The following is a 25,511-nucleotide window of genomic DNA, read 5'->3' on the forward strand; positions in this document are numbered from 1 at the left end:
AGTCCATCATTGAGATCTGCTGCTTGGGGCCGGGGGGAGACTCCCTTCAAAATATTATTGACTCACTGGCAATGCAGATTAATGTAGTTTTCAAGCCTACTAACACCACATTCATTATGCAGTTCACGGATCAAGGAGTAATTTCAACTTTTAAGATCTCAATATAAGACATACATTTCATAAGGGAACAGATACCACAGGTAATGATTCCTCTGATGATATGGGAAAAGTAAACTAAAAACCTGGAAAGGAATCTCCATTCTAGATGCCATTAAGAACCTTTGTGATTCAAAGGACGGGACCAAGACATCAACATTTACAAAGTTTGGAAAAAGCTGATTCCAACTTTCATTGTTGACTTTAAAGTGCTCAAGAGTTCAGTGAAGGATATAACTAGAAGATGTAGTGGAAATAGCAAGAAAACTAAATTAGAAATGTAGCCTGAATTGCTATAATCTCATGACCTAACTTTAATGAACACTAGTAGGTCTTATGGATGAGCATAAAAGGTAATTTCTTAAAATGGAATCTAATCCTAGTAAAGGTCTTCTGAATATTGTTAAGAAGAAAAGATTTATATTATTACATAAACTAGGCAATAAAGCAATAGCAGGATTTCAGAGGATTGACTTCAATTTTGAAAGAAATTCTGTTTATGCTGTTTTACAACCACAACAAAGAGTCAATCAAGAGGCTGGAGCTCAGGAGTGGTGACTTGCCTTGCACAGGTGAGGCACTGGGTTCAACCCTCAGCATCACATAAAAATAAATGAAGGTACTGTGCTCATCTACAACTTTATACACACACATACACACTATTTACTTATATATACTATATATTATTTACTTTATTTATTTATACATATATATGTGCCATATATATATATAAATAAAGGTCAATTAACATGGCAAGAGATTTAGTTTTCTTAGTTTAAGAAACTGCAACATGGGCTAGGGTTATGGCTCAGTGGTAGAGTACTTGCCTAGCACGTGTGAGGCACTGGGTTTGGTCCTCAGTACCACATTAAAAAAAAAAAAAATAGAATAAAGTCATTATGTCCATCTACAACTAAAAATATTAAAAATAAAAATAAAAACTGCAAGAGCCACCGCAGCTTTTAGCAACCCTAATCACTTAGCAGTCATCAACATGGAGGCAAGATCCTCCACCAGCAAAACGATCAGAATTTTAAGGCTCAGATGATTATTAGCATTTTTAAGCAAAACAGGGTTTGTTTAATTTTTTTTTCAGTTGTAGCTGGACACATATTTTATTTATTTTTATGTGGTGGATCGAACCCAGGGCCTCGCATTTGCTAGGCAAATGCTCTACTGCTGACCCACAACCCCAGCCCCCAAAACAATGTTTTTAAATTAAGGCATATACATTATTTTTTTAAAACAGATGCTACTGCACTCTTACTATACTACTAGAGCATGGTGTAAATATAACTTTTATATGTACTAGAAAACCAATAAAATGTTTGTGACTCACTTCATTACAATTTTTGCTTTATTGCAGTAGCATGTAACCAAACCTGCAATATCTTGGAGCTGTGCCTTTACTGTACCAGGAAGAAATACGAACCAACACTTTTAGAGCTTCTGTATGTCAGTCATTGTACTATAAACTTTGTATAGGGAGACCACAGAAATATCTTCTCTTAAAACTTTTCAAGGTAAGTTTAAAAAAAAAAGGCTCAAGGTTGGGGTTGCAGCTCAGTGGTAGAGCACTTGCCTTGCACTTGTGAGGCCCTGGGTTCGATCCTCAGCACCACATATAAATAAATAAATAAATAAATAAAATAAAGGTATTATGTTCATCTACAACTAAAAATTATTTTTAAAAAAGAAAAAAAGGCTCAGGAAGGATGAACTGCTTGCTCATCATTCATCAGAAAAGAATCATGACTGTCCCTATCAAATTAGAGATGAATTGACCTAGTTAATACTATATGAGGGAAACTCCAGGATCCACCTTCACCTTCTCTAACCTCACCTCTCCATAGAGGTAAGTTTATACATCCTACTGTCATGCATATGTAAAAAGAACGAGAGAGAGAGAGAGAGAGAGAGAGAGAGAGAGAGAGAGAGAGAGAGAGAGAGAGCCGCACGCACCAAGTGACTTTGGGTGGGCAGATATACAAAAAAAAAGACAGAAGGCAAGACAACAAGCAAGAAGAAAGATCAAGCTATATCATGCAAACAGGGAGAAGGAAGCTGTTTCATTCATGATGCATGGTAAGAGTCCCAGGTAATGAAGAGACACTGAGGCACCAAGGGCATGAGACTACTTGTCCCAGTATGAAAATGTATGATAGACAGACATTACTTCACCATGACAGCTTCTGTTGATAGATAAATTTAATAGGAATGGAATTCAAATGCTGGTTTGCTTAGATATCAAACTCTGGTATGTCTCTACTCTAAGCCACTGCTAGGTGGAAAGGAAACAAGCAAGAAGCCCATGGGACAGAGACAACAACCACAGTGAGATTGCAGGCATACAGATGGAGTCTGAGAACTGCAGAGCTCTAGACTCCCTACAAGTGCTGCAACCTAGAAGAGTTCAATTCCATCTGCAGTTCTCATGGAATAAAATTTCATACTACATATATACACACACATAAATCATTTAAATCCTCTGCTCTAAAAGTTAACAATTACCACAGCAAGTATACAAACCTTTAATATTTATAGTTTTCAATTTGATTTTCTGAGATATAGAAAATAATTATAAAACATCTAAATTTAAGAAATTTTAAAATATTAATATTTTAAGATATAATACAAAGGACAAAACCCAGGTGTGCTCTACATCACCAGTCCTCTTAAATTTTTTTTTTTTTTTTTTTTTTTTACTTTTTTACTTTAAGACAGTGTCTTGCTACATTGTCAAGGCTGACCTTGAACTTGTGATCCTCCTCCATCAGCCTCTGAAGTAGCTGGACAGGCAGTCCCAGTGTATGCCACCAAGCCTGGCTGACACACAGTATCTATTCAGCATCATATATAACAACTTACCTTCCTCTCCCTAAACCAGGAGAGGATTCAAGACTACTTGGCTCCACACGCCCAGTTCCAATCTCTCTCTTGGCATAAGCTGAAGGATTTTGTATTCGCGTTCTAGTTTGCCCTGTTTGCCTTGTCTGTGGGCTCCGAACACCATTAATTAACCGATCTGCGGTGAAGTTAAATATTGATGGACTTTCCAGTAGTCCAGGTCCTCTCTCTGCACTAGGAATTGCATGGCGCAGATGAGATTTACTAGGATTCCTGTAAATGGAATGTTTATATATGCTGAGCTATAAAACAAGGCATTATTTAACAAGAATTTAAAGCCAAACAGCTAAGCTAAAATCTGTTCTCTACTTAACAAATACAAAAAATGTTATTTGGAACAGTTAATGCACAATACACACACACACACACACACACACACACACACACAATGATGTAATCATGTGCCAAGGCCCTGCTCTGCTCTAAGTCCAGGACAAAGTTAAAAAGCAGACACACATGGCACAAGTTATCTCAAAGGCCTTCTCTGAAGACCATCTAGTCCTTTATGTAGGCAACCAATTTTGGTGTTTAATCTTTGTAGACTGTAGCTGAATACTTTCATTAGTTTTTTTTCTGATGAGCATTTCTAGTGGTCAAATATACCTAACATATAAGGTAAATATACCTTTCTTACTGAAAAACAAAACAAAAAACAGTTAACATGAAGCTCATAAGCGTCTGAATCATGCTTGGAACTTGCCTGCTTCTAGGAGGATACTGTCTAAGTGAAGTCAGAGGAGATGCTGCAGGTTTGAAGGTTGGAGACGTAAACCCATTTATAAATCCAGTATTTGGAAATGGAGTTACCTAAATTAATTAACAAACAAAAAAAGTAAACATGCCATGAAATAAACTTCAATTTGGTCTATAGCATCATATCTTGGGGCAACAGAAGTCACTGCTTCCTGTTGTCAGAGATAGTAAGTAAGTTCCATATTATACTTAAAAATAATTGTGGACTAAGAAAAACATCTTGCAAGACTATTACCAAAGCTAATATTTATTGAGCACTCACAACAATTAGACTGGTGCTAAGAACTTTTTCTGCATCATCTCAGTTTATGTTTATGAGAATTCAATGAGGAACACAATTCACACATGTAAAACTGACACTAGGTGAGGACAGAACCTTACTCAAGATCACTTGGGGTCTTAGACACAGATATTATCTGAAAACATCCAAATGCTTGACCTAAGGGTTAATAATAATACTACCTCCATTCCTAGCAAGAAGTCAACATTTCTTTCCTCCCCAAAATCTTATAATCAAATTTCTCAATCTTAGGAGCATTCATATACTTACTCTAATTTTGCTTACTTCATTATCACAGCCCTTAGAGTGCAATTATCTATTATCTATTTATTTGTTTGTTTGTTGTAGGAGAACACAATATCTTCACTTCATTTTTACGTGATGCTGAGGATGGAACCCAGGGTCTCACGTGTGCTAGGCAAGCAGAGAGTGCAATTTTAAGGTAACACCTGACATATTAACATATTGACGTAAAACTCAGAAGACAATTATAAAGGGTCTATTCATAGAGCCCTTTAAAGATAAAATCAAATATAATCTTAAAAGGTTAAAAATATTAAGCAGATTTTTTAACATAACCCAATTATTCAAATATCTGATTTGAATACACAAAACTTACTGTTGAAATAGTTCTTTAAAAAAAAAAAAAAAAAAAAGGATAAAGAGAGATCACTAACTTTCTGGCTTCTGGACCCATGACCTCAAATGGTCTGTATGAATGACATTCCTTCGAAGGCATTAGCTGTTTGGAGCTTGCCAGTCCCCTCCCTTAATTTTTTTATTTTCTTTTTTCTTTTTAGGTGGCAAGGGTTGCTTATTAGCCAACTGCAAATGTCCTCAGCCCTTTTAATTTATTTATTTTAAAAATCTGAGACAGGGTGTAAGTTGTTTGAAGCCTCACTAAATTACTGAGGCTGGCCTTGAACTCACAATCCTCTTGTCTCAACCTCCCAAATTGCTAGGATTACAAGTATACGCCATTGCACCTGGCTCCCACTCTTAAACATTTTCACTGAATTGACTGTAATATGTATAGCTTCTTCCATGTTTGATAAAGGGAAACAGAAAAGAAAAAGAACAAATGATTTTCTCTAGAGCTAACTGAAGTTGTAAGAGAAAAAGGGTATTACAGATAGTTTATCACTTACCGATTTAAGAAAAAAAGGCAACAAGAGAAATACTTAAAACTTATACAGTAGAATCACTACTTGAAAAATTCTTCAATCAATAAGAATCAGACTATTTAAAAACATATCATTCCAGCTGGGCCTGGTGGCACACAGCTGTAATCCCAGTGGCTCAGGAGGCTGAAACAGGAGGATTATGAGTTCAAAGCCAGTCTTATGCTTTGGTACGAGGTATCCCCCACAAAGCTCACTGTGAGACAATGCAGGAAGTTTCAGAGAAAAAAAATGATTGGACTGTGAGTCTTAACCACCAGTGAATTAATCCCTGATGGGATTAACTGAGTGGTGACTAGAGACAGATGGGGTGTGACTGGAGGAAGTGGTTAATTGGGGGCGGGGCTATTGGGTATATATTTTGTATCTGGAGTCTCTCTCTGCTTCCTGATGTGAGTTGCTTCCCTCTGCTACTCTCCTGCCATGATATTCAGCCTCATCTCTAGCCCCAGGAGTACTATGAGCCCTCATAGAAACTTTTCCTCCTCATAGTTGCTTTAGTCACAGCATTGAAAAAGCTGACTAAAACAGCCAGCCTCAGCAAAAGTGAGGCACTAAGCAACTCAGTGAGACCCTATCTCTAAATAAAATACAAAATAGGACTGGGGATGTGGCTCAGTGGTCAAGTACCCCTAAGTTCAATCCCTCATACCCACCACCCAAAAACAAAACAAAAAACCCATATCATTCCAGAATAGGTAGATTTTGGAGATTTAAATCACAGGGATTCCGATAAAGACTAATTATTTCACATATGCAATTTTACACATGGAACTCTGGTATTTTGAATAATTTTAGGAGCCTAAAAATAAAACAGATGAACAAAATAATTTAATAGTTTTAATTTAATAAAATAATTTCGTTTCATAACCTGCTGAGAATAAACAGGCAACCATCTCTTTTCTTTTGCTCCAGTGACACAATGTTTCAGAGCAAATAAAAGAGTACTGGTAAAAGGACTGAGCTCACATACTGTGCCTAATCCACATGACCATCTTAAAAAAAGCAACCTGAATGGAAAACCAGTCAAGACCATAAATGACCTAGGATTTCCAAGAGGGTCCAGTCCAGGTACAGATGAATATAACTAAAGAAAGGGAGAAGCAAGTGACTACAGGAAGAACTGAGTCTGACAAGCATGGTGTTGGCCACATTGGGGAGAACTTATTCAATAGGGACAGTCTAAGCAATGTAGTTAGCCTCTAAGGTTCTTTTTTGATATATTTTTTGGGGGTGGGGGGGAACAACTATATAGCTTCCCATATGTTTTTATAGATGCAGCCATATTTTAAAAACTAGTGTACCTTCTTTCCATTAGAATTCATTCAAAAAAGAAGTAACTTTGGATTTTAGCCACTTGCATAAATATTTTTTATTGCAGAAGTTCTAGAATTTGGGGTGCTAACAGGCCGACCCCTTTGAGACCCTCTTCTCATAAATCAACTGTCCTTGTATATCCTTTACATGGTTGTAAAAGCTATTTTCTAAATGGAGTATGATTTAATTTCCCTTGCTTAGAACCAGAGATGACCTCCCAGAAGGTCAAAGTCCACATGCCTCAGGACACTATGTAAGAACACTATAGTTTGGCATGATAACTTACCAGCCTTGCTTCCCAGGTTCCTGAGCCCAGTCTATGCTTTTGCTCAGAAACAATCTGGTCCATAACCATTTGCATGCTTTTGTGCATGCTTTTTGTTCTTGAAGCTTCCTTCTCTTTGACCCCTTTTCAAAACTCATATCTAACAGAGAGGCTCAATTTAGGTGACAACATAATATCCCATGAAGTTCTTAATTGGGTATTTTATATGTGACCTTTTTTTTGCAATTATCACCTCCTTGGTACATCTGACTTTTCAAGACTGAGGTTTTTTCCCATAGGCATTTATCTTTAATTGTATCAGCAATTAAAGTTGAAACAACACTTCTCTCAAGATCCCTCTCTTTCACATGTACCCAGTTTTTCTGCCAGTAAGTGGCTCCCAGCCATCTGACCCTGAGTACTACCCAGTCTCTCCCTGACCTGGTCCACAGCCATATCCTGGATACAAACTCTTTTCAAAGTTACTAACTCAACTTTTGCTTTCTGACTATAACCTTCTATGCACTTTGCCGCTCTACCTCTCTCATTCCAACTAAACCTGCATCCCTACCCCATGCAAACCTCCAATACAGGAACTTATCTTCTTTTTCTAACCCAGACCTCAACTTCAAGGACATTTATCACAGATTGCTGATTCTCCTGCATCCCATGCAATTAAATTCAAGCTAATTTCCAAGTAGGAACAGCTGATCTTTCTAGCCAACTCTAGCAAAACCATAATGGCAGAAAAATGACTAGATCCATTACAAATTTATGAATTCTAACCACAGACCTTACCACAAGCCAGTATCTGTAAAAATTAACCATGCCAACCAACTCTGAGGCTGGTGGGAGAAGTAAAATAAAGCTCTGCAAGAAAGCATGTATTTCACTTGTTTCAGACTACTAGAAACTCACTTAAATACCTATCTCCTGAACAGCTCCCCACTTGCCATTTCCCTATATGCTCAGAGGGATGACATCAGTTATATTTTCTCTATATGCTCAGAGTTTTCACTGTATTCTACATTTTACAGGAGAAGAAATGCAGACTGGGCAAGAATCACAGTCACAGTGTTTCAAAGTTTTTGTGCAGATAGCTCTGTCTATATCACTCAATTGAATTTAAAATTCACAGCATAGCCTGAAGATCTGCTTTATTACAGCAAATTGCATATATATCTGGTTTCTGTATTAGATAAGGCATTTAAACTTTCAAAGTACCCAGTGGAGTGTCTATATACAATATAGAAGTCTGTTTAATTAAAAAAAAAAAAAAAAAAAAGACTTACCAAGGGTGGATCAAGATAGCTATGTGTTGTTGACCATGTCTGGGGGGTAATCAGGCTGTACAGAGGAAATTGCTGCTGGGGACTGTATACTGGAGGTAAATAAAATGATGTTGTATAACGCTGCTGTGTATAAAGGTTCATGTCCAGAGGTCTAAATCCATTCTTTGGCAAAAACGTGTTTATAGCTATTGCCTTTGCTTTTATCCGTGCCTGTTTGAAAATATTTAAGTTTCTATTACAATGCTTAAGAACAATGATTAGAAAACAAAAGAAAATGTAATCAACTGGTCTTGCTTACCTTAATTGGCTTTCCTTGAAAAGTTTTTACTTCTTCTCGCAGGTATTTGTAGGCCTAAGGGCAAAATCATCCAGTTAGCCTTATAAATAACATGAACTAATAGTTAATTCAATAGCTTAAAAAAGGGATTCTATGGTAATAAACAGGAGCAATAATAGTAATTCTTTATCCTCTTTGGGTCACAAATCCTTTAAAATAACCTCAGCAATTATGGAACCGCTACACAAAAATTCTCATAAACAAGATATATACTAATTTTATAAGAATTAATAGATACCATTAAAGTCTACCAAAGACCTGGGAGGAAATGAGGAATACTGAATACAAAGTTCCTAATATTAATCCCAACTTGAAATCGGAAACATGAAATTCAGGAAATGAAATTCTAAACAGAGGGAGAAGAGATGAAAACTAGGGTTAGGATTGTGGCTCAGAGGTAGAGCGCTCGCCTAGCATATGTGAGGCACTGGGTTTGATCCTCAGCACCATATAAAGTAAAATACAGACATCGTGTCCACCTATAACTAAAAAACATTAAAAAAGATGAAAACTAAAATATTAGAAAGTCATTATTTATGTGTAGCTATCCCTTCTCCAAATTAGATCTATATTAAGCCCCTTACATAAAGTCCAAAGGATCCACATATTCCCATTCAAGCTCATCCAGCATGTTCTCCAAGCAGGTCAGCAGCACTGCGCTATGTTCTGTAAGCATAGCGTTTCCAATCTCCCATTCCCCTTTCTCTCCTTCTCTCCAGTTAAAACCTATCTTTAGCTTTCTGAATTTTCTCTTTTGGACTTCCAGTAGAGGTTGCAATATTTCTTACTGAACACTCATTAATTTGTTTCCCTCAAACAAGAGTCTCCTTTAAGAGCAAGGAAATATAAGTCCCTTAACTCGGCATGTGTCCTTCAAGGTACTAACACTCCTTCAACTGATTTTCCTAAGCTGCTGATCTTACAATATTGTTAGACTGTAATGTCACATGCTTTCTATATTGCTATATAAACTATTCACAGAACATCCAATTTAGGTTTATACAACTCGATTTTGTCTGCACTTTATATCCAAACTTAACACTATGATATAATAACCTCAATGCCCAAATTTACTCTACGTACTGATATTAAATTACTGGTAAACTATGTACTTCACAGGGAGATCAAGGAGAGAACTTACCTGCTGTGCATCAGCTTCTGTTTCAAATGTAATAAACCAATTATCATTATAGGCAAATTCACAGTTTATAAATTTCGGTAAGTTATCTCCTTTAAATAGTGCTTCTACTTCCTACAGGAAGAGAGGTTAGATATTAATTCTCAGTTATGCCACTTTTTGTCCTCACTAAAAAAAGCATTCTCTTAAGCACAGTTCAACATGATGATGCCTGGTAAATCTCTTTTCAAAAAAGGATAATGTGTTCAGTGCAGCTTCCAGAATTAGGACCACAATGACACAGGAATATAGTTATACAACTTATTGATGGTTTTCCTGCTTCCAAGATATCATTATGCTAAATAATCTGAAAGATAAGATACCATTTTAACCACCAGGCTAATAAGTACATTATTTTGAACAAAGATAATTTAAAATATAAAAAATATTAGCTCAATTTTTGCTGCTGGCCAAGATATGACACAATACAAACAATTGCAAGTGAAATAGGGTTTTCCAACATTGGCCATCAGGCATTCTAGGAAAGGAGTCCTTGAGAGAGGAGACATGAACAAGGTGAGCCCTGAGAATGTTGAGCTCATGCCTAAATTCCAGAGCTCCATGGAGGACTCTCCCCAGGTCCTCAGCTTGAGCTTAAAATACCACCTGTGATGATCAGAAGGAATAATAACCCCCGACTCAGCTCATGGGCAGGGAATAATTTGCCTTCTCACCAGTCAGAGTGGAAAACTGTCCCAAATTCACTGTCCCAAAATCAGTACTCAGAAAAGCACTGCCTCAGCAGTGGGGAAAGATGAACCCCAGAGAAAAGACTGCTCTGATTCCATCTTACTAATATTCCTAAAGGATCAAACTGGTTCAAAGTAATGGAGATGGGGTTTTGCTGTTTTGCCCAGGTTGGCAGATCACTCAAGCAATTCTGCCTAGGATCCCGAGTAGTTGGGACAACAGGAGCATGCCATCATCAAGTAATTTAACTGCATCTCAGAACCAAAATCAACAACATTTATCAGAATACAAAAATATTCGTACCTAGTAAAGTAAACATCAGACGCTTGGCATTCATTCAAAAGCTACTAAGTATGTAAAGAAATAGAAAAATATGGCCTAAAATCAAACAGATCAAATTAAATCTGGAAGTGACACATGACAGAATTAGTAGACAAAAGCAATAAAATACTGATTATATATTTTATATGCTCCAAAACCTGGGCTGAGAATGCTAAATGGAGATAGAGGAATTTTTAAAAGACCCGAATTAGAGATGAAAAATACAATGTCTGAAATGAAAAGTACAATAAAGAGGATTAACAGCTACTTAGATACTTTCTAAAGAAAAAAAAAGGAGAAGAGAGAACATGAAAAATAATGCCTCAATAAGAAACCTGAAAGCTTTTCCAAGGTACCCTGCTATCAAATTGTTTAAAATCAGTGATAAAATCTTCAAATCACACAGAGAAAGATGATTTATCACACACAGAGGAATGAAGATTTTTAAAAAAGGCAGATTCACTGTCATAAACAGTGCATACCCGAAGAGAACAGAATGACAACAGAAAGGGAGAAAACTTTCCCTGGTCAATCTAGAAATCTATACCCAGCAAATGGGCCTAAAATAAAATCTTTTCTCAAATATATTAAAGCTAGCGGGGGAAAATCACTAGCAGACCTGTTAACACAAGAAATTTTAAAGGACTATTCAGGCAAAAAGAAAGTGATATTAGACAGGAAGTCTAGACCCAGACAAAGGATGAGAAGCACTAGAAATGGCAAATATTAGATAAATAAAAAACACATTTTTATTATTTTTAATTTCCTTAAAAGAAAATTAAATTGTTCAAAGCAAACAATGTATTGTGGGGCTTATGGCCACACAGAATTAAAGTACAAGACAAGAGCACAGGGCTGAAGGTGCAAAACTAGAAGAATATTGTTCTAAAGAGAAATGGTATTACATTAATTTAAGGGTACACTCTAGGAAGCTTAATGCTGATAAACCACAAAGCAAGCACTGAAAAAACACATATATCCGACTGGGGTTGTGGCTCAGCAGTAGAGCACTTGCCTAGCACATGGGAGGCACTGGCTTTGATCCTCAGCACCACATATAAATAAATAAAAAAGGTATTGTGTCCAACTACAACTAACAACAACACGTATATCTAGTAAGCCAAAAAAGGGTTGGAAGGTGAAAGAAAGAAAACAAAGAACAGCAGAAGCAAAAAGGAAATAGTGAAATGACAAATTTAAACCCAGCAACAACATTAATCACTTAAATATAAATAAGCTACACTCATAATTAAAAGGCAAAAATTTTCAGATTGGGTAAGAAAAGCAAGACTCCACTATGCAATGCTTACCAGAAACTCATTTTAAATGTAAAAGACACAAATGGATTAAAATAAAAAGAATGGAGATGACATACCATAATAATAATAAATGAAAACTACAGTGGCTACACTCATACCACACAAAGTAGACTCCAAAGAAAAACAAAAAGGGAAAATAAGGTCATTTCATTAAAAAATTATTATCCAGTAAACTCTTCACAAAGTAAAGAAATTAATTAAATGACTATAAAAATTGTTTCCTGGAATTGTACACCTATTTTGATATGTAACATCTGATAAATAATTTTTGGCTAAAAGAGAAAACTAATACATTAATGCGGAAGTCATACTTGACTAACATTAGTTAGTATTACTACTTCTAAACTCAACCAATAGTCCTTTAGTACCACTAGGCTGTCAATACTGTACTGGAGTGGTTAATTCTTCTGCCTCTGTGAGGTTTCTCTCTAAACTATTTTATAAAAATTCGATAAACAGAGGGGTGGGAAGGGGAGGGAGGGAGCATGGGGTTAGAAATGATGGTGGAATGTGATGGACATCATTATCCAAAGTACATGTATGAAGACATGAAATGGTCTGAATATACTCTGTATACAAGTATGAAAAATTGTGCTCTATATTGTAATATAAATTGTAATGCATTCCATTGTCATACACACACACACACTATATATATATATATATATATATATAAATGAAACACTGGATCAAGATTTCAAATGTTCTAACCATTGAGAAGCATCTGGTCACATTTAAGGAACTTTCTAGAAACTCTCACCCTATACTTCTAAGCATCAAGAGATGGACTCTGCATCATACAGTCCTTGGAAACTTATTTCCTATTCAAATTGTTTTGGAGTACTTACTTTCCTTCTTTATTTCTCAACTTTATAATTACCACAGGGTTTCTTTCAAGCCTTCTCTCTTAATTTTGCTCAAACTTTGACAACAGACTTATTTAAGTGAGTACAGTTTTGAATACAAATGATACCAAGATCAATGTCTACAGCTAACTGTAGAAAATTCTACTCAGTTATAATTTTTATAAGCATTTCAAGCTTTGAAGAACAGGATCCATGTTTTAAATAACAAAGATATCTAGATGATGATGATGATAATAATAATATCCTAGTCCTTCATATTCAAAACTTGAATAAAAATATAATTATTTTTCTCCAAGTATTACAACATACAATTAGTTAAAGTATCTTGGTGAAACAGAAAGTAAACCTCCTCTAGAACAAAACCTTTTTAAAGAGTAATATGATTTCTTACCCTCACACCTACAACCTTGTTGGAATCCTTATCTTTGTTACATTTTTTACATGTGTTCTTAACAAACTTTCAAATAAACTAGGACTTAAAACCTGAACCATGGAAGCACAGTTAGAAAGTGTGCTATTTCCTTAGCAGAGGAGACAGTGTTTAAAAAGACATGTAGCATGAAAGGCTTATATCACATAAGGCTTAAGAGAAATGAAAACCAGGCTAACTGGATTAAGCACCCCCTGAGCAAGTAGATGCTGTTCTCTGAGGTGGTTAAGAACTGATCTGATGAGCTAAATTCCTAGCATCTTCCATCAATACTTATCTTCACTATCTCCAGGCATAACCCCCAGTATTTACTACAAAGTGCAACTTATTTTACTTTCTACTGTGCCAGGGAATCAAACCCAGGGCCTCATGCATGCTAGGAAAGCAGTCTATTACTGAGCTCCATCCCCAGCACCAGTGCAGCTTAGTTAACCATTTGGAGAAGTAACAGATTTTATAGCAATGCATATCAGTCAATTTCAATATTTTAAAACTATCAAATATTATGATTTATTCCTTAAAATTACTGCCCTAAGCCACTGCTTCTCTAATGATGATCTTCACATTCCATTTTCATGAACAAAGATGACTTTGTCTTTTTACTCTGAAGACATCTGCACTGATGGTGGAAATTCACTGGCAAATGAAATAGTGGGCATAGTAGCCTGGATTCAGCAGCAACATCAATGGTGCTCAGGGATCTCTTCACAACTCCCTCTTCATAAAATATTTATTTAAAATAATTATTTATCATAAAAGTGCCCTGTATCTTAATTTGGGGTTTATCATTATTTCTTATTAGATAAATATTTAAACTCATTTTAATTTACAAATATTGAAATATACAAACCCTATATTTTTAGTGTAAAGTGTGTAAAGGAGCTCTGAGATTAAAAGAATTGAGGATTGTTTCCTTCTACGAGGAATGCACATCATAACTATCAGAGTATATAAATCCTAGGAAAAGTGTTAACTGTTAGGTTTCTATTCTTAAATATAAGCCGTCCTAAAAACACAGTCATAAAAATAATCAAAACCACCAAAAACCCTCAGGAAAATGTCCAAGTACCCATGAGAGGAATAGTCACTTACTTCCACAGGGGTAGATTCAGAGATTTCACGCAGGATTACTATGCAACGATTTTGATTTGGCCTTACTTTTTCTCCCTTCTCATCCACTTGAACTAAAGGTAAAGCTGTAAAGGAATGGGAGGAAAAACCCATAAATATTAAAACATGACACTTCAATGGAAAATATCACACCATATTACTAAACACATTGAAGAAACCTGGATACAATGGAAAACCACAAGTTTTAATTAGTTTATTTATTTTTTATATTTATTTTTTAGTTGTAATTGGACACGATACCTTTACTTTATTTATTTATTTTTATGTGGTGCTGAGGATGGAACCAGTGCCTCCATGTGCTAGGCAAGTGCTATAGCCACGACCCCAGCCCAGTTTTGTTAGTTTAATACAAGCTATCAAAAAGTTTTAAACGAACCTTGAATTTAAATTTTTCAAAATGAAGAAACATGGAAATCTGAAGTCCTAAAAGTGGATTAATGTATGTAACACTATGAAACAAAGAACAGCAGCTACAATATTAGTAGATTAAAACACGGGATTAATGGTTTCCTCCTTTCTATAAGTCCCTAAAATATTGTCTTATTGTAATTTTTTATTTTGCAATATTCTAAGTCTTACAGAAAGCTCTCGCGTACCTACCTTCACTCAATTCTCCCTAATGATAACATCTGTCAATAACTCTAATAGTGTCTCAGCAAAAATGGTATAAGCTTTTTTTTTTCTTCCCTTCTATGCTGTGACCAAAATATTGACAAGAGCAACTTGGAGGAAAAGTTTATTTGAGGCTCATGGTTGCAGAGAGTTCAGTCCACAGAAGGCCAACTCCACTTCCACTGCTCTATTTGCTTCCAAAGGTGAGGAAGCAAATGGGGGTGGGGGGCGAGGAAGGCCCATCAAAGGAAAAATGCTCAGCTCATGAGCAAAGAGAAATGTGTATGTGTGTCCCACTTCCTCCAGTTATAACTCACCTGCCTATAGTCTGTTCAAACTGATTAGGTTACAGCTCTATTACAAACTGAATATTTCACCTCTGAATATTCCTGCATCAACAGGAGCTTCCGGGGGACGCCTCATATCCAAACCATAACAGATGCCAATGTTGGTGCAATACTCCCAGGAGCAGGCTTAATTCAGATTTCACCAGTTTTTATGTGCACCCCTTTTGGTTAAGTTTGTGTTTTGGTGTCATTTCTATGAAATTATTTTTTATCAATTCCAATTACAACACATTATGGTCACAATCTAGACTGAGATATCTACCACCATCAAGACACAAATCACCAATAATTCTGACACCCAAACTAAACAGACAGTTCGAAAAAACTATTTCAGGCCAGTATTCCTCATGAACACCACAAGAACTCTTAACCAAATTTTGGCAAATTGAATCCAGCAATATATAAAAATGTAATGAATCATAAAAGTGGGGTTATCTCAGTAAGGTAACTTTTGCTTACCAATTAAAAAAAAAAATCAAGCAATCTAAATCACCACATTCATGAGTTAAAAAAAAATACAACCATCACAGAGATGTAGGGAAAGTAATTAACAAAATCCAGCATTCATTTAGGAGAAAAAAATTTCAGCCATCTAGAAACAGAGGAAACTTCCTCAATCAGATAAATGCCACTTGTGAGGAAACTAGAAATAGCATTACACTTAAAGCGAGAAGCCTGAAATGACTCCCACACACACCATAAACAGGAGCAAAGCAAGAATATTTTTCTCCCTACTTCTATTCAATACTGTACTAGATCTTCTAGCCAATGCAATAATGCAAGAAACAGAAACGAACAGCACCCAGAATGGACATAAAGAGGCATTCACAGACAAGTTTACCTATATAGAAAATCTAATACAATTTTCATAAAAACTTAATTGAATTTAGTGTACAAAATTAATATACAAGTGAATTGTAGTTCTATGTACTTTCAAACTAGAAACTAAAAATATCATAAAAAATGTGAAGTAATTATAAATTTGATAAAAGATTAATGACGTATATATTAAAAACTGTAAATCATTGCTGGGAACAATTTAAAAGACCTAAATAAAGGTATTCATACAGTGGAAAAGTTAATATTGGTAATACATCAATTCTCCTCAAGCAAATTTTAACAATCAATTGTAATTCCAGTAAAAACCCATCAAGCCTTTCTGAAAAATTACAATGATGATTCTAAAATTCAAAAGCCACAAGGTGATGTAGTAGGAAAAGAAGTTATTTCAACAAATGGTGCTGCAACAGTTGCACATTAGATCAATGCTTCACACAATGTACAAATCCTAACTTAAACACACATATACACACAAATCCAAATCTTAAACCTAAAACTATAAAGCTTATAGGAGAAAACTTTTGTAACCTGGGACTAGGCAAAGATATCATAAGTATAACACCGAAAGGATGGTATAAACTTAAAAAACAAAACAAAACACAGACACATATGTATCTTCAAAAGACAAGAACAAAAAAGTGACAGACTGAAAGAATAAATATAATCCACATTTAAACATCCATATGCAAAAAAAAAATTGTTTTCATGTAAAAACAGACCTTAATCTGGTCACAAAAATTAGCTCAAAATGGATCACAGACCTAAATGTAAAATGTTAAGTCCTAGAAGAAAACATAGGTGAGATCTAGATAAACTGGGGGTTGGCAATGACCTTTTTGACACACCACCAGACATTATCCAAAAAAGAACAACCCAATAAGCAGAACTGTAATAAAATTTAGAACACTTCCTCTGTGAAATATGTCAAGAAAATAAGAAGCCAAGTGACAGACTGGGAGCAAATATTTGCAAAAACCACATCAGATAAAGGACTGTTAAAATAAAGAACTCAAAGCTTAAAAATAAAAAGGGGGGCTGAGGTTGTGGCTCAGTAGAGAGCGCTCGCCTAGCATGCATGAGGTGCTGGGTTCAATCCTCAGCACCATGTAAAAAATAAATAAAGTGAAGGTATTGTGACCAACTACAACTAACTTAACTAACTAAATAAATAAAAATTAAAAAGGAACAATACCATTAAAATGGGCAAAACTCCTGAAAAGACACTTCACCAGACAGATGGCTAATAATCATGAGAGAATATATTCTCAAGAAAAAGTAATATGGGTGGGTTCTTATAAAACGAAATATTCTAACCACATGAATCTACACAAATACCTGTACACAAGCAGAAGCTTTATTCATAAATGTTAAAACCTGGAAGCAACCAAGATGTACTTTCGTAGATGAATGGATAAACTGTGGTACACTCAGACAATAAAATATTATTCAGCACTTAAAAGAAATGAGCTATCAATCCCTGGAGGAAATTTGTATATTATCAAGTGAAAGAAGCCCATCATACAGTATATAAAACACTATACTCCATGATTTCAACCCTAAAACATTCTGAAAAGGGTAAAATTATGGAGATAGTAAAAAGATTAATGATTGACACGGGTTCAGGAGGAAGAAAATGAATAGGCAAAGCATAGAGGATTTTTAAAGCAGTGATTTATAATAGTATCTGTATGATACTATAATGGTGAATAACTGTTATTATGTATTTGTCTAAACCATAAAATGTATCATCAAGAATGAACCCTAATGTAAATTACTGACTCTGGATGGTAATGATATGGTAATATAAGTTCATTAGCTGTAACAAATGCTATCACTTTGGTGGGGGATGTTGTTTATTATTTATACTGTACCTTCTTTGGCTGTGACAGTAAAACTGTTCTGAAAAATAAAATATATTTTAAAAAAAAAATACTGGGCTGGGGATAGAGCTGGTAGAGTGCTTGCCTTGCATACACAAGGGCCTCGGTTCAATCCCCAGTACCACAAAAAACAAAAACGAAACAACAAAAACAATAACAAAAAGCCCACTAAATAGTAATGGAAAAAAACAGTAAAGAAATAGAAATTAATATCACAGTGAGATACCACTAAACATCTAAAATTAAAATGACCGTATTCCAAGTGTTGGTTAGGATATGTAGCAAGTGCGGCTTCTATCTCTTCTGGCGATATCCAACTATAAAATGGTCCAACCACCTTGGAAAACAAGTAGGTGGGTTCATAAAGTTAATTATAACCCTACCACACAATGAAGACATTTTACTCCCAGATACTGACCCAAGAGTAAGGGAAGCACATGTTCATACAGTTTTACACAAATATTCAGAGCAACTGTACTTATACTAGTCAAAATGTGGCAATAACCTAAATATCTTACAATGAGGGGTGAATAAACCAATTGTCAATTCCGGTTCAATGGAATACTGATCAGCAATAAAAAGCAATGACCTACTGATACACTCAACTACAAAACAATTATGCCGAGTAAATAAAGCCAGCCATTGCTCCTCAAAAAAAAAAAAAAAAAAAAAAAAATTACATAATAGATTCCATTAAAATGCAAACTAATCTGGGGCTGGGGCTCAGTGGTAGAATGCTCGCCCGGCACACGTGAGGCACTGGGTTCACACCTTAGCACCACATAAAAAACAAAGTAAAGGTATTGTGTCCACCTACATCTAAAAAAATACATATTAAAAAAAAAATGCAAACAAATCTATAGAACACAACCAGAGAGCACCTAGTGAGGGGATGGAGGAAACCTCTGGTAAGTCATGGAGATACAATAATGATAATTTCATGGGTATACAAATGTCAAAACTTATCAAACGTACACTTAAACATGTGTAATTTATGGTATGTAAATTCTACTCCATAAAACGACAATAAAAGAAATACTAGTGAAACCCTCAGTGCCTCTCCCTTCCCTAATTCATTTGCCCCTATAACATTTTACAGTGAATTAAAAGTTTCATTCTTATTCAGGCTTTTATACAATTAACATGTGCAACTGAATCCATGGAAAAAGAGTTCTGTTTTACACATACCCAATATTTATACGCTTGATTTCATCTTGTAAATATTTGGAAATATGCCTTTAATCACATTATGGATTTAAAATTTTATTCTTCTTGAAAACATGTAGTTCCAACTCCCCTTTTAGTTCTAACACATAACACAGGAACAGAATACAATGTTGTTTCTTCTGATGACAAGTATTTTGGTGTTTTTTTCAAATAGACAATTTTAATCAAAATGAGTTTGTAAAACAAAACATTTGAAGCAAATACACTGTGATATGTACTATGTGTATTATGACACAGAAATAGTTTGGAAATTAGTTTATCTAAATAATCAACAACAGTTTTACATTACTCAAATTTAAATGAAATAATTTTAAAGTGTCCACTGTATATCTGACTCTGTTAAATATCTTGAGGATGGCAATAAGATTTAGATATAAGATGAAAAAAGCCTCTGAGGGCTTATTTATGTCACCCTCTTTAGAACTACAATGGATATAATGTGCTAACTATATTCTGATCACATAGATTATATGTGTACATTTCTTTCTGTTCAAAAACTGAATGAAAAAGAACAATAGATAATAAAGTGCTAAACTGAAATGGATAAAAAGTAACATTACAACTGTAAAATTATCTTCAGAGGGGCAGCAAAGTTTGCATTGTATGCCAAAGAGGAATAATTAAATATGGGATACCTAAGAATAATCAAAAGACTTAACCGAGTACAGACAAGTACAAGAAAGTTATTGGCCTTGTAAAGTAGATTAAAAATTGGATTTCTATTCTAAATGGCAAAAGTGGGAAATAAAACATTACCATATTGACAATCAGAACTCACAGTTAATGGTAATAATGTTAGCCAATTTCTTCACTTTTTATAAAGCAACAGAAAAACAGAAAACAAAACTTTTATTTGTGACTAGAAAATCAAATTACAAGTTCAAAGGTTAAGATGTTCATCTTTTTACACTATTGTAAAGTCAAACTCACACAAGAAAAAAATATGTACACCGACTGTGTCTTCAGTACACAGGGACAGGGACAAGGTGGAAACAATTGCCTCTACAGAAGTGTAAGTAATGAAAAGGCATTTGAATAGTGAGAGAAACAAAGCTTTAATTCAGGCATAGCAATGTCCAATCATTCAAAGATATGTATGCAGTGGCGGGAGAGGAGTTACACACAGTTCACACTGTGAAGGACACCCACCAAGTTGAGTCTAATGAGGGAAACTATAGAAGTCATTCACCTGGTATTTGTAGCTACAGTATAAAATGTGAATTTCCATAATTAACCCAATTCAAAAAGGAGCTCAAAATATCACACACTTAATAGAAAAGGAATCTGCCTTTGGACAGGAGGCACCACCAGGGGTCCGGAAACTCAGGGAACATAGGGGAAGTGGTGTTCTCTTATGATTTCAGCCATGCATTCATTCAAAACTGATTGAGTATACATTTTGAATATGCACACTCCAAGTCACTTATACCTACATAAAGGCTGTCTTTCTTCTTTTAAAAAATAAAACAGGCTGTAGAAGCTTAAGTGTGCAAAGCAAACTAGAACACAACCTGCAATTTGGTACAACAGGCCAATACTGAATATCTACATTTCCTGAAATTCCTGTAATTCACTGATGTAATGTTTACACATTTGATGCTGCCAAATTTGGGTGGGGGGGGACTTTATTCACAATATACTTTTAAGGAAAAATGCTACAATGTTTCATCAAAACTTAAACAAGGAACTTAAGGAAGTTGAAATTTGAAAGAAACTCTTTTTGTGGCAAAAATGCTAATTAAAATGTATTTTACTTTAAGTCCTTTGTTTTCATGAATGTAACAGCTGTCTTTATAATCTCCATTTAAAAAAATTCATTTTCTCCTGCAGATGACAAATAAGCAGACTGAGATTTCGTTATGAATTCAGTGTTCCCATTATTGGGACCAGTCATAAAGGAATGAAAGGCTAAGGAGTATTTGATTTCCCAACAAGTACCATTTGGTGGCTGGTAGATGTAAAGAGTCCCCGATAAGACAAATGGTGTAAAAACAAGTGTTATTCATTTCAAATTGTCATTTACTTACATCTTAGCACTTCAACAATTAAATCCACATCAGTACTGAGTTTTTTGATATGGTCAAGGTTAGCTACCGTTGTAATTGGCACATATTGATCACTATCCATCTGCGATATGAGATACATGTCACTAGCAAGATTCTCCCTGTTGAAAGAAAACAATCTCTTTTAATTGATATTTCTTTAAAAAGAAGTTTCATCTAGTGCATTATCAGTTTCACAAGATGTATGAATGTGGCATGGTATGACTTTGGGGTTAGATCTGGGCCTCCTATCTGTTATTTGCTCTTTCTCTGTCCATAGGTTTATTTTTTCCAAGACACCTGGAGAGGTAGAGCAAAAGTAAAATATACTGCACTTTATCCAATCAAAATTAACGAGTAGATAATTATTCTTAAAATGTAGTTATGGCTTATCTTTGTTCTAAATAGCTTTAATAATTTATTAAAAATACACACAGAAGTCTTTTTTTCTTCTTACGGTAAGAAAATCTAGCTGAATGAACAAGGAAATATATATATATATATGCCAAGATAAAGTCAGTACCCAAAATGCATGCTATAAAATCTGGATACTTGCTAGAGAAGCTGCAAATCCGGCTCTGGCTTCCTAGCAGCCAGAATTATAAGGAAGAAAACAGGATCAGTATAACTTCATGCACAAGGTCAAAAGGTAAGCCACAAATAATCAGCAGTTCAGGTCAAGATGAGCGACTTCCTAGTATTTTGGTCAAAGCTAAATGTTTCCTGTGAATTCGCAGGAAACAGACAATGTGTGATATAATGAGCAAGGCCCTCAAAAACACCTCATAACTGAAACACAATAATGGGTTTCATAGGACTCTTCTTACAATGTCCCTTGTGAGGGAAATACCCTTCTATCACTCATCTCACCTAGCTACTGCACAAATGTGGGTGATTCTAGATTCATGAGGGCTAGATAAAGGTTTGTGAGTAGAAGAGACATAGGTTTTTCAACTTTTACCCCATCTTTTGTTCATAAATTATGCCACTATGCAATATACTCAATGCTCCTAATTTGTGATAAAATGGAAGTGGTAGGAAAGCCCAGCACGTTCCCTCCCTCCCTCAATCTCATATAATCCCGCTATCTTTGAGTGCCCCTTTATCAGACAACTCCATGGGTTCCTCAGGGCTTGAGAGAACACTTGAAAAACCAAACTGAAAGAAAGCGTTACACATGACCAATCAGTTATCTCATACTCAAATCCTTTACATCTAGTTTTGGCATTTGAACTTTAAAAGACGCTATTATGTTTCACTATGAAAGGTATTATTTGGAGGGGGAACCCACAAAAGTAAACATGAGTGCTATGTAAATAACAATTTGTTATTGCAGTGTCTGGCACAGTCTAAGTGACAACATAGGAAATTTGCCCAAACTTCACTGAGGCTCAAGATTCTAAGACTACCTGAGACTTTGATGCAGTGGCATGGGGGCAAGGGAGGAGCAGGTAGGGAGTCAAGGAATCTTTATTTCAAATAGCTATCAAGATGAATTTGAGGCTCCAACTATGGGGACCACTGACCTGAAGATTATGATCAATTACCTAACATGCCAAAAGCCTATTTACTCATTATTCTAGATATCTAATTCACACAGAGTATTCACACACACCTTTTAGTATATACATAGTCTTCTATGTAAAATCACATTTATAGATAATAAATAATACATACCAACAGGGATATTCAGTACTAGAAAAACCAGTCTTACCTAGATAAGCAGAATTCCAATGTTTTTTTAAGTACTTCCCGGGGGTCTTCCTGGCTTTCTGGTTGAGACTCATTTCCTCCTATATAAAAGTAATGATCAACTCAGGAAAAATAGCTTAAAATTTTCCAAGCAGATAATTCAGTATGGCAGTTCTAGTACTTTCAATATACATATTTACACACTTGTACCCATGCATGAAGTAAAGAACACTTCTATTATTTTACCTATTAGAAAAGGGTAAATCGTGTAAACAAAACAGTCTCCCTCTCTTCCCTCTAAATCAAAAACATCACAGTTTAAGGATTAAATAGCTTCTACACTAGAGCATTAAATTTGCCTTTAAATTTCCAGATAGTCAAAGCAATAAGTGAGAAACTGTCATGTTCTTGTCAGATGATACTAAACAAATCAGACACTCAAAGGACATAAAAGTTCATTCTAAATCCCAGAACAAGTTGCTTATGAGAAGGTGTCAGCCAGTATGACAGGTGACTTATGTGTGTATGGTCGTAGACAACACCAGGCATTCTACCAAAGTGAACCCAGATTTAAGCCAAGACACTCCACCACCACCCGCAACACTCTGGACACAGGTTGTTTCAATAATGTTGAGATGAAAAGAACTGGAGTGCTAAAACACTAAGATTTTTCATGTGCTGCCATATAAATCAGCCTGGTTAATTTATGTGTCAATCATATATGTGATTATGTTCCAACCATATATGTGCAAGAATAACATAAGAGACATTGGTAATTTGAAAGTCAAAATTAAAGATCATGAAAAAGAAAAAATAAAGCGGGGGCATTTAGAACAAACAGGGACAGAAAGTTCAGGTCACTATTATATAATGAGGTTTAACAAAATCCACTCTCACTAGCAAAAAGAAAACAAAACTGTTAAAACAACCAAAAGCAAAATAAAGGAAACCACAAGACATGAAAATGAAAACTAAAAATAACCTATCATTCCCTCATTCAGAGGCTTCTCCTGGTCATTCCATTTAAATTCACATCCCATCCTCCATATTTAAGAGATACTTACTAAGTATCTCCTGCATACTGGGATCTGTTGCAGGAACTGTGAATTCAGTCCAAATTAGGCAAGGCCTCTGCTTGTGTAAGGCCAACATTCCAGAGGGAGAGACAGACAATAGGTAGTTAAATAAATAACTACCCAACATAATGTGAGATAGAAACCCACAGAGAGGAAAACAAACCAGGATAAGAGGCCAGAGCTGCATGATGCTGTTCTAGATGGGAAGTGACATCTGATCTGATGGGAAGGATGTGGAGTATGCCAGGCAGTGGAAAGTGAGTTCTAAACTGGGCAGGTACAGGGACCTTAGAGGGATAGAGTCAACAGATAGTAAGGAGGCAGGGGTAACTGAGAAGCAGAGTGAGAGAACCTGGTAAGTGAGGTCACAAAGTTGAGCACCTATGAATCAGATCAAGAAGGATGTCAGAATTTAATAAGACACCAATTCAGAGCTGACATTTTTTAATTATTTACCATCTTCCTGCCCCCATGCTCCCTCCTAACCCTGCATGCCCTTTGCCCAATCACAAATCCTCTATTTTTCCCATGCCCCCCCCCCCCCCATTGAGGATCAGCATCCATTTATCAGAGAGAACATTTGGCCTTTGGTTTTTGGGGATTGGCTTACTTCACTCAGCATAATATTTTCCAATTCCATTCATTTACCTGCAAATGCTATGATTTTATTCTCTTTTAATGCTGATAAATACTCCATTGTGTATATGTACCACAGTTTCTTATTCATTCATCTATTGAAGGGCATCTAGGTTGCTTCTATAGTTATTATGAATTGAACTGATATAAACATTGATGTGGCTGCATAACTATTACTATTTGTTGTTTTTAAGTCCTTTGGGTATAGACTGAGGAGTGGGATAGCTGGGTCAAATGGTGGTCAGAACTGACATTTTGGAAAGACCTCTCTGGTTTGATGGCACATATTGACTGTGAAAGGTACAAGGGGGAAAAGGGGGACCAGTTGGGAGGCTAACACAATAATCAAGGAGACAACACCATTTAGGATTCAAAATACAGATAATACTGAAGCCAAGAGTGGAACAGAGAAGAGTACCAGCCTCTAGACCCAGGGCACTCCAACATCCAGTGGGAAGTAAGAAGAGGAAGGCCAACAGACACAGAGAAGCAACCCGAAAGTCAAGAATAGTATCAGCAGAACAGCAAGTCGAGAGCTGAGAGGAGAGAAAAAAATCGTTTCACATGAAGGATCTGCAGCTATAAAAAGGACACAGTAATGTCAGGTAAGTATATAGTGAGAATTAACTACTGGAACTGACCATTCCAGGGTCATTAAAAGAGCCTGACAAATGCAATTTGGGGGCTGAAAAGACAACTGTCTGCCTGAAGGAACTACCTAGGAGATAAAGATGTGG

General features: G+C 35.6%; 1 protein-coding gene across 3 annotated transcripts in view; it reads right to left on the reverse strand.

Moving 5' to 3' along the window:
* Positions 1–25,511, reverse strand: part of Larp4b (La ribonucleoprotein 4B) — a 92,552-nt gene that overhangs the window by 15,594 nt on the left and 51,447 nt on the right. For 2 of the 3 annotated variants that reach the window (XM_027948015.2, XM_071619872.1), the window contains exons 6-13: positions 23,085–23,163; positions 21,356–21,492; positions 14,384–14,487; positions 9,630–9,740; positions 8,450–8,503; positions 8,152–8,361; positions 3,764–3,870; positions 3,025–3,276 (exon numbers count right to left, since the gene is read on the reverse strand). In XM_027948015.2, the coding sequence (XP_027803816.1) occupies positions 3,025–3,276; positions 3,764–3,870; positions 8,152–8,361; positions 8,450–8,503; positions 9,630–9,740; positions 14,384–14,487; positions 21,356–21,492; positions 23,085–23,163 (1,054 nt within the window). The remainder of the gene's footprint in view (positions 1–3,024; positions 3,277–3,763; positions 3,871–8,151; positions 8,362–8,449; positions 8,504–9,629; positions 9,741–14,383; positions 14,488–21,355; positions 21,493–23,084; positions 23,164–25,511) is intronic. The other variant, XM_071619873.1, reaches the window with a different exon arrangement.

Source organism: Marmota flaviventris, chromosome 12, assembly GCF_047511675.1.
Source record: "Marmota flaviventris isolate mMarFla1 chromosome 12, mMarFla1.hap1, whole genome shotgun sequence".
In the NCBI taxonomy this organism is placed as follows: domain Eukaryota; kingdom Metazoa; phylum Chordata; class Mammalia; order Rodentia; family Sciuridae; genus Marmota; species Marmota flaviventris.